The sequence below is a fragment of the Triticum aestivum genome, chromosome 7D, assembly GCF_018294505.1.
Source record: "Triticum aestivum cultivar Chinese Spring chromosome 7D, IWGSC CS RefSeq v2.1, whole genome shotgun sequence".
Classification (NCBI taxonomy): domain Eukaryota; kingdom Viridiplantae; phylum Streptophyta; class Magnoliopsida; order Poales; family Poaceae; genus Triticum; species Triticum aestivum.
The window spans coordinates 134,805,634-134,815,883 of record NC_057814.1 but is presented as its reverse complement, the minus strand read 5'-3'; the positions used below and the strand labels follow the sequence as shown (position 1 = coordinate 134,815,883).

Below are 10,250 nucleotides of genomic sequence, written 5' to 3'. Positions count from 1 at the left end.
CTTATCTCTTTGTTCTTGCGGTGAATGAGCTCTCGATAACCCAACCAGAATCTTTACAAGCCAACCACCTATCATATATCTCTCTTGGATCAAACTGAAGGAAATATGCCCTAGAGGCAATAATAAAGTTGTTATTTATATTTCCTTATATCATGATAAATGTTTATTATTCATGCTAGAATTGTATTAACCGGAAACTTAGTACATGTGTGAATACATAGACAAACAGAGTGTCACTAGTATGCCTCTACTTGACTAGCTCATTGAATCAAAGATGGTTAAGTTTCGTAGCCATGGACATGAGTTGTCATTTGATTAACGGGATCACATCATTAGAGAATGATGTGATTGACTTGACCCATTCCGTTAGCTTAGCACTTGATCGTTTAGTATATTGCTATTGCTTTCTTCATGACTTATACATGTTCCTATGACTATGAGATTATGCAACTCCTGAGTACCGGAGGAACACTTTGTGTGCTACCAAACGTCACAACGTAACTGGGTGATTATAAAGGTGCTCTACAGGTGTCTCCGATGGTACTTGTTGAGTTGGCATAGATCAAGATTAGGATTTGTCACTCCGATTGTCGGAGAGGTATCTCTGGGCCCTCTCGGTAATACACATCACTATAAGCCTTGCAAGCAATGTGACTAATGAGTTAGTTGCGGGATGATGCATTACTGAACGAGTAAAGAGACTTGCCGGTAACGAGATTGAACTAGGTATTGAGATACCGACGATCGAATCTCGGGCAAGTAACATACCGATGACAAAGGGAACAACGTATGTTGTTATGCGGTTTGACCGATAAAGATCTTTGTAGAATGTGTGGGAGCCAATATGAGCATCCAGGTTCCGCTATTGGTTATTAACCGGAGACGTGTCTCGGTCATGTCTACATAGTTCTCGAAGCCGTAGGGTCCGCACGCTTACTGTTCTGTGACGATCGGTATTATGAGTTTATGTGTTTTGATGTACTGAAGGTTGTTCGGAATCCCGGATATGATCACGGACATGATGAGGAGTCTCGAAATGGTCGAGACATAAAGATCGATATATTGGATGACTATGTTTGGACATCGGAATGGTTCCGGGTGAGTTCGGGCATTAACCGGAGTACCGGGGGGTTACCGGAACCCCCGGGGAGTATATGGGCCTTATTGGGCTTTAGGGGAGAGAGAGAGGGGCTGCCTAGGGCAGGTCGCGCGCCCCAAGGCCTAATCCGAATTGGACTAGGGGGAGGGGCGGCGCCCCCTCCTTCCTTCTCTTCTCTCTTCCCCTTCCTTCTCTCCTACTCCTACTACTTGGAAGGGGGGAATCCTACTCCCTGTGGGAGTAGGACTCCCCAGGGCGCGCCATAGTAGAGGGCTGGCCCTCCCCCTCCTCCACTCCTTTATATACGGGGGAGGGGGCACCCCATAGACACAAGTTGATTGTTTCCAGCCGTGTGCGGTGCCCCCTCCACCATAATCCACCTCGGTCATATCGTCGTAGTGCTTAGGCGAAGCCCTACGCCGGTAGCTTCATCATCACCGTCATCACGCCGTCGTGCTGACGAAGCTCTCCCTCGACACTCTGCTGGATTGTGAGTTCGTGGGACGTCACCGAGCTGAACGTGTGCAGATCGCGGAGGTGTCGTACGTTCGGTACTAGGATCGGTCGATCGTGAAGACGTACGACTACATCAATCGCGTTGTCATAACGCTTCCGCTTACGGTCTACGAGGGTACATGGACAACACTCTCCCCTCTCGTTGTTATGCATCACCATGATCTTGCGTGTGCGTAGGATTTTTTTTGAAATTACTACGTTCCCCAACACAAACTGCTCTACAATTCATTCTCTAATGTTTGCCGATGATTTGTTCGTTTGTGGAAAGGCTAATGTGGAGGAAGCTTCAGCCATCTCCAACATTTTAGATCAATTTTGTCATGCTTCAGGTCAAGTTCCAATTGGAATAAATCTTTCATTTTATTTAGCAAAAATGTGCCTTTGCAAGTGAAGCAGGATATCAAACAGATCTTCGGGTTCCAGATTCGGATAACACCACTATCCACCTTGGTCACCCTCTTATTCTTCCTTCTAAAGACAGATCTGCTGCTTACAACTGTGTTTATGACAAATACAAACAAAAATTAACTGCCTACAAAGCTAACAGGATCCCACATGCTGCTAGGCTTACCCTCATTAAATCTGTCTTTGCCTCTATACATGTCTATTACATGTCGAACATTTTTTTCAAGAAATTCCTTGCAAAGCTCATGGCCATCATCCTGTTTTTTTGGTGGACATGAGTTAAAGATGAGGCTATCACAAGAAGCTTGTGCCTACGGGCATGGACTGACATTTGCATAGAAAAGAAAATTGGTGACTAGGAGTTTGAAACTTGCAGGCTGTAAATCAAGGTCTTATCCTCTCAGCTGGATGGATGTTAGCTAAAGAACCATAGAGCCAACTTGCGTTAATCCGCAAAGCCAAGTACCATCATGATACTTCTATTTGGAGAGCAAAGTTAGATAAGCCTAAATATGCTTTTTGGGCTGCCATCCTCAAGGTAAAACAACTTGTAACTTCAGTAGCATTTACCAAATTACTGATGGTAACAGTTCTATATGGAGTACTTCTTGGTTCCACGGGTGGGAAACCATTTACGAAAATCTTACAATTCAGACTCCACCCTTTGTTTTTTCCTGATATAGTTAAGGATCTTTGGCTACCTAACCAAAAGGCTTGGAATGCAGAATTAGTGATTTCTCTGTTTAGCTCTCAAACAGCCAATGCTATCCTTCAGACTCCAATTATAACTTCGGATGGGCGGGACACTTTGGTGTGGAAACTAACCCCTGCACGTGACTGTACCTCTAAAGAGTTTCGTACAAGCATTGTTTCAACAATCTCGCCCTCCATGCAAATCAGCAACCAAGTGTGGTCTGTTCACAGATAATATCTCTTTTAAATCAGGCTTGGTAGGTGAAGTCCATGGCGCCTCGGGTACAAACTTTTGCGTGGAGGCTTCTTTGAAAGGCACCCCCACAGGTAAACGTGCAAGTAAATTTTTGAACCATATTTATCCCGAGTGCTCTAGATGTGGCTGTTTGGGAAATGAAATGCACATGTTCTTTCTTTTCCTTTTTTGCTAAATCTGCATGGTATTGTCATCCTTGGTATACTAAAACTGAAGTTCTTGCTGCCTCTCACCATTATGTTCCTGACATGATACAAGCTCTACTTTCATCAGGTCATCCTCAAATCAATATCATAAGCTTGTACACTTTCCTTTGGTGCCTTTGGAGAGCAAGAAATGATTGTCTCTTTAAGAGGAGGTGTCTAGGGCCTGCCCAGGTTTTTGCTATTTCTAACGCTATTGTTCACGGATCAAAAATTGAAGTCTCAGCCCTCTATGGAGATCAATCTCCAAAAACTACAACTCACACACATCGGGCTCATGTTACTGGACCTAGGGTTCAAAACTTTTCTTGTTTTGCCGGTGACGCCATCTTCTGTGATGCGTCTTGGAAGACAGATCAGAATGCGCACCCAACTCCAGCAGGCATCGACATCTTCATCGAGGTGGAGAGCAACCAACACTTCAAGCAGCTTTATGTCTCGGCCTTGTCTCCTCCAGCTACTTCACCACTCGAGGCTAAGGCATTCGGCCTTCTTCTTGCCACCAAGCTAGCAGAGATTTTACAATTGCAAGAGCCCGTCTTCTACACTGATTGCTCTGTTCTGGCATCAACCGCGGCTGCAAGCAATATCATGAATGCACCAGGTCACTTGGTAATCAGACCTCTTCTCGCGGATATACAGGCAAGCGCTTCCTTCCAGGCCAATAGGATCTAACGTATTCACAGGAACTCCAATGTCAAAGCACGCACCAAGCAAGATTAGCAGGGAAAATCCAGTGTACAAGATTGACAATCACGTGCTTATGTCCAAACATAGATCTGTGTCCAGGAAGGGACATTCTCTGTGTATCTAGCGTGTCTCCATTCATGTTACTTTATGTAAAATGTGCTTAAAAGTAATAAAACTTCTTATGTTCAAAAATAAAATAAAATCAATCAAGCCAAGAATTGGAGGCCTAGTCACATCTCTCTGGTCCCATTAACCAAAGAGCCGTGTGGTTGCTCCTAGCTCGCTCTACTTTACCTTTTTAACAGAGTATATACATTTTTTTGGACAAAGGGTGAATTTTATTGGCTCGAAAAGCAGCATCAAGTTGCTGGAACATAGATGCTATTTTACTATTTTTTAATTATTATGAGTAATGAGTCCACCGAAATGTGTGATGTCCGATGACATCAAGTTGTTGGAACATGGTTATAAACTCTACACTTTAAACAAATAAAATATATGGTTTTACCGTAAATCGTATTAAATAACAACCCATTAATAAAGCCATATTTGTCTTGACGTCAGAGCATGTTTGGTTGATTGCCTGCATTTTCACAATGTGTACGTTTGTCATTTTTCCGTTCTCAAGAAATTGGTGTTGATTCAGAATTCTTCTAGTGACGCGTTTGCAAATTTGATAGGTCTGAATGCCGAACTGCAGTATGGCTTGGATTTGGTTCAAAGGATATTTTGGACGTTATCCACCGTGATTGTAAACGCTGATTGAGTAACACAAGAGAAAGCAAAGAAAAAACACAAGAATTATTTAGAAAAAAATGGTGTGTGGTGTTGATTGCTTTATTGCCCAGCGCCAAGCACACTAGAGAAAGCAAATCGCTCATAACCGAATAGTTATTCTTTGCAGATGAAGCTCTGTTGCCTCATAAGCCGTCGTACGGCAACCTCTGTTGCCTCGCGCAGCACAGCAGATCCACAATTATCTTCACCCATGGCCATCGATCGTACTACATCAAGCAGCACGAATCGTGAAGTTCTGGAAGGCTCGAGGCCCAAACCGATCTCCCCAGAAGCTTCTAAACCCAGTTCACCACCCCCTCCCCCAAGAAAGCCTTCCCGCTCCTCCTTTACAAAACCCCCCTCCATTTCGCACCCCCTCTAACTCGCCACAAGAATCCAAAATCACAGCAGAAGAGAGAGAGAGAGAGAGGGAAGGAAGAGAGAGAAAGAGGAGAGAGAGAGAGAGAGACCATGGCCTCCGCCGTCGTTTGCAAGGGCGAGGGTGCCGCGCCGGCCAGCCTCCTCAAGTCCGGTGCTCCCGTGGCCTTCTGCCCGCTCCGCTCCCCCGCCGTCACCGCCGCCCTCCGCCCGTACAACACCCAGGCAAAGGAGGCCAGCCGCTACGATGACGACGACGACGACTACAGCGGCCGCGACCTCGTCATCCCCAGCTTCTTCTCGCAGGGTATGCTTCCGCTCCCCACCTGTGGTGCGCCGTTTCTTTGCGTTCATTCTGAAATCTCAACATCGCGAGTCAAATCAGCGTTCTGATCTGCTTTTGCCGTCCTTGGTGTTGATTCTGCAGACGTGCTCGACCCGCTCGGCGCGCCGACCAGCATGGCCCGTCTGCTGTCTCTCATGGAGGACGTCGCATCTCAGATCGGCGGCCTCTCCTCCACTGCTTGGGCTGGGACGTCGCGGCTCGCACGCTGGGTGGCCAAGGAGGACGACGACGCGGTGTACCTCAAGGTGCCGATGCCGGGGCTGACCAAGGAGCACGTGGAGGTGCGCGCGCACAAGAACATCCTGGTGATCAAGGGCGAGGGCGAGAAGCAGCCCTGGGACGGCGACGACGACTCCGCGGTGCCGAGGTACAACCGCCGCATCGAGATGCCCGCTGCTGACGCGTACAAGATGGACAAGATCAAGGCCGAGATGAAGAATGGCGTGCTCTGGGTCACCCTGCTCAAGGTCAAGGAGGAGGAGCGCAAGGACGTCTTCCACGTCAAGGTCGAGTAGTCCTAGTGGTAGTGCTCATGGAGGATGGCCGGCGAGAGAGTGTGAGAGACGCCTTGTTGATGTGGTCATGTTTAGTGCCTTTCTGCCTTGTTTTGCGTCGTTGATCGTCTTGGATCGAGTAGGTGGTGAAGTTGGTCGCGAACTCTGTCAAATTTCCTCTAGTACGGCATATGATGAACTTGCTTTGGCGGTGAAATTGGTCATGAAATTCTGTTGATTTCCTCGAATTTGGCAGATGATGAACTGATTTGGTGCTGAAATTGGTCATGAAACCTTGTTGATCTCCTGAAGTTTGGCGTGCTGGACTAATTTTCTGGTGAAATTGGTCATGAACTTTATTGATTGTCTCAAGTTTGGCCTGATGAACTACTTTTATTGTCTTAAGCTAGTCTCGCCTGTGTATCTTTCCTCGTTCTTGATCTGTATTGCTTTAAGCTTTCTGTAAAAAGCTGGGCATTCAAGCCTATCCTCGAGTTTGACGTCATGGAGTTGGTGAACGGGCAGTTACAGGTTGATGATTTTTGCTTGCTGTTCCGTGAATTTTTTGTGCTTATCCTGGAAAAAAGAATTGTGAATTTTTTGCTTGTCTGATCTCCGAATTTTGTGTGCTTATCCTTGTGTTTAACTTCTTGTAAGAACTGTAATTGTTCCAGTTTGTAGTTGTACGGTTCTTGCGTGAACAGTACATGAGATAGGCGTTTGTTTGTTATGTCCTACTTCGTTGATTTCCTCGAGTATAATGTGATGGCTGATTTGGTGGTTCCCTGAATGTTTTGTGTTTATCGGATGTGTTTACTTCTTGTACACTTATCCCGACTCCGTCCATGACCATGGACAATGACTAGTCAAATATTTTTTCACTCTGCGGAGCTTGTATATTTTACCCATTAACTCACACACTTCTATAATGTCACCAATGAAGCTCTACTGTACTTTAAGAGAGAGGGGTTGGACCTCATCACCTTTCCTCATGATGTAAAATATTCCCCGCCGAGACTCTATCGAGCTTTCAGCTCAATGGGTCAAGTATCTCCACAAGTTAGTGGTTCCTCTTACCACTTAATCAAATCTGAGGGTTAACATTAGTAAATATGCATGGCTAAGAACATAATTAGGGTCTCCCATAAATACAGTATGGTTGCATTGTTATTAATAAATTCAATGGCACTATGACTCGATATAGCCGGTGGAGAAGGTCCTCGTGATGGCAAACAACCCCACAGATCAGCCTTTTGGGAGAGAAAAATGCTCAACTTTGTTTCTACCTCGAAGACGGAGGTAGAAAATTCCCATAAATTGGAGGTCTAGGTTGTAGGGTAAAATGGGATTAGGGTCGTTGGAGGGAGGTAGGAAGATCCCATGTGGGACCAACCGCCCCTAGCTCGCAGCCTAGGGCCAATCCTCCAGGTGGGGCTACGTGGGATCCATAGGTGCCTCCCTGGCCCAATTTTTGCCCCCGACTCTTGTCCCGTGAGTTATTTTTATAAGCTCTTGGACTTCGTTGCTCTTCTTTTTGGTCTTTTCTAATGTTTTCCAGCAATTCCCCTTCCTCCTTTGAAGCATGTAAATCAAGAAAAAAATACATAAGAATGGTATGAAAATGTGCAAAATATGGATAATTATAAGCAGTTCATAATAAGAAATAGTGATGCAAAATGGAAGAACCCTAAGATGCGTGTCCTCCACAACGCGCTTCATGCACAGTGATGCTTGAAGCCTAACTTGGTTGTACCCATGGTCACACACTTCCTCTAGTAGATGGCGCAACCACCAGGTGTGATTTGTTGTGGTGGTTTAATTACTAACATTGCTCTTTATCTGAACCACAACTTGAGTGGTACGAGGGATATTGGTTTGTGACAAGAACAAAAGGAGGGACAAGTGAGTTCTTCATTTGTTTTGTAGTGGTGTTTGACTCAGATTAGGGGTGTTATCTCTACCTATTGATACCTTGATTCTCATGTAAGGGGAAAGTTATCACTTGGCGCAAACTCTTGCACTTTGGGGCCACAACATGGATTATATGAGAAAGGTGGAAACAAGACTGGTGGCACATGTGAAGGGTATGAGATAAAAGTTTGGTCCACTGGCCCATGGTCGACTAGTCAAAGGTGGAGGTGTCATAGTTTGTAGTGAGCCGAGAAATCCTATTTGATGCTTATTGCGTCAAATTGTCAACCTAATGCACGAAGCAATAGCGACTTGGATTAAGCCAACTAGAAATGGAGCATTACATACAGTCGAGCGGTTTTCTTCTATTTCTCATGCATGATTTTTCTTGGGTTTTCTCTTTGGTGTGTCTCTTTCATCAGTTTTCTACGGATTTATTCTCATACATTTTGTTTATTTTTTTTATCATTTTCTAAATTTGAAAACATATTTTAGCTTTGGCAACTTTTTTAATTCACGAACATTTCAACAAAAGGCGGGCATCTTACATTTCCCTTTTTTTTGAAATTTTGTGAACAATCTTTAACTTTCTGGGAACATTTTTAAATTTATGCTCATTTTTTAACTTCATGGACATTTTTCTAAACTCCTAGTCACTTTTTAATCATGAAATATATTTTAACTCTGTCGGAACAAACCTATATAGTTTTCTTCTGATAATTTTTTTTTTGAAAAACAAAAGAACAAAGACCAAGACGAATGAAAATGAAATCTTTGTCAACGGAGCACTCAAAGGAACGTTCAGTAGGTCTGTACAGGACCAAGCGCTACATGCCTTACGTCCATTCCCTCTCATCCCTCTCCCATGATGGCCCTTGGATACTTTTGGGCTCTTCTAGTGTTGGGATCGTTTGCTTTTTCCATCCTTGTTGACATTTTCTTTTTATTTGAGTTTAGTTATTTGCCTTGGACTTGGCTTGATTGCCTTGGGTTGAACACATTGGACTTTATTGACTTTCCAGGTAGAAACCTATGTGTCGGGAATTTGATATGAAGATTTGATGAGACCGGTCTTTTGCCATGTTGATGTTCAAAGGATCTAGCAAATTCCCCTAAGCTTCAGTGCGTTTGAAGATTTCACTTTGTGGCATTCCAATTTTTTGAGTTGTCAAATGTTAGAACGAAAGATTTGTGTAACTTGTTGCCTAGGATTGAAATTTGCCATCGTTGTTAGCTAGCAGCAACAGTCTACTATCCTATATGCACCGTGCATCTACTCTACCAAATTCCTCATTGCACGCATTAGATAAAAACACCGGCACTAGTTTTATGTGGTCATGGAAGAAATCCTTAAACAAAAAAATACCAAAATTTATTAGTTATAATTACTTTGCAATGGGAAATTAAATTATTTCAAGCTAAATTAGGTGTTCAATGAATTATTTGAGATTATATACATATTGATCAGACAAATCATGTCAAATGAGTGCTTAGATAACATCTTTTGCATATAGGGGCATTTCAAACTTTCACTATTAGCTACAGACTCACCGGTCGTCCTAAAAGTACTTGCTAGGCACATTTTTTTGGTCTTCACTGCTTCTACCAGCTCCAGCTGCTTCTCAGCTTCTAGCAGCTCCAAGTGCTTCTCATTCAACTACAACCCAAACAATCAGGGCCTACTATGGTTTATCTCAGTGGGAAGGTTGAATTCGACATTGTCCAAGAAGGGTGAATGAAGTGGCTCCTGAGCTAGCTAACACTTCCTTTTCTGCGAAAAGTTAACATGTTTTGCATCAATGAAACATGAGATCGTTGTTACCCGAACTTGTGGATGATGTAATTGTTTGATGATTAATAAATTAGTCATGATGGTCTTTCGTTAAACTATTATAAGAACTAATAATAATACAGTCTATCTACTATATCACTAAGCTTCCTAAGGGTTAAAGGCCTCTCATTCAAATGAGGACAATGTGGTTTTGGATTGGTTCTCTAGTTTGACTTGGTCTGCATTTTTTCAAGGAGCTCTTTCATCCAAGTGCGGTGTTCGATTTTAAATTTGGTTGATGATTTTTACTAGTCAATGATTTCTCAAATCAATCGACAACAACGAACTTATAAAAATATACATGTCTCACGTAGGGATGGTAATTTTATCCATAAATCCGGGTACCCATGGATACCTGGCCCGGTTGGGCAAGGGTATGGAGGGCCTTTCTACCCACGGATCCATGGATCTGGATACCCACGAGCAACTGGGTTGGGCATGGTTATATTTTTTGCTCCATGGATATTCAATGGATACTCATATGATATGTGAGCTCATATGTTAGTGACACTAGACTAACCACGACTTGCATTCACAAAAATGCAAAAGCCCATCCCATGTTTCCTAATCCTCTACGTATAAACCTAAAACTAGCCTGGCTGCCTCCTGCCACTCCTATCCCCTGCCCCAAGCCCTCCCATATGTGGCAGC

At 43.8% G+C, this 10,250-nt stretch overlaps 1 protein-coding gene across 1 annotated transcript; it reads left to right on the top strand.

The window, feature by feature from the left end:
• Positions 1 to 5,005: 5,005 nt before the first annotated feature.
• On the top strand, positions 5,006 to 6,110 carry LOC123167399 (26.2 kDa heat shock protein, mitochondrial). Its single transcript, XM_044585239.1, has 2 exons — positions 5,006 to 5,324; positions 5,445 to 6,110. Exons 1-2 carry the CDS (start codon positions 5,111 to 5,113, stop codon positions 5,876 to 5,878), a joined length of 648 nt encoding a protein of 215 aa, XP_044441174.1. The 5' UTR covers positions 5,006 to 5,110; the 3' UTR covers positions 5,879 to 6,110.
• Positions 6,111 to 10,250: the final 4,140 nt, after the last annotated feature.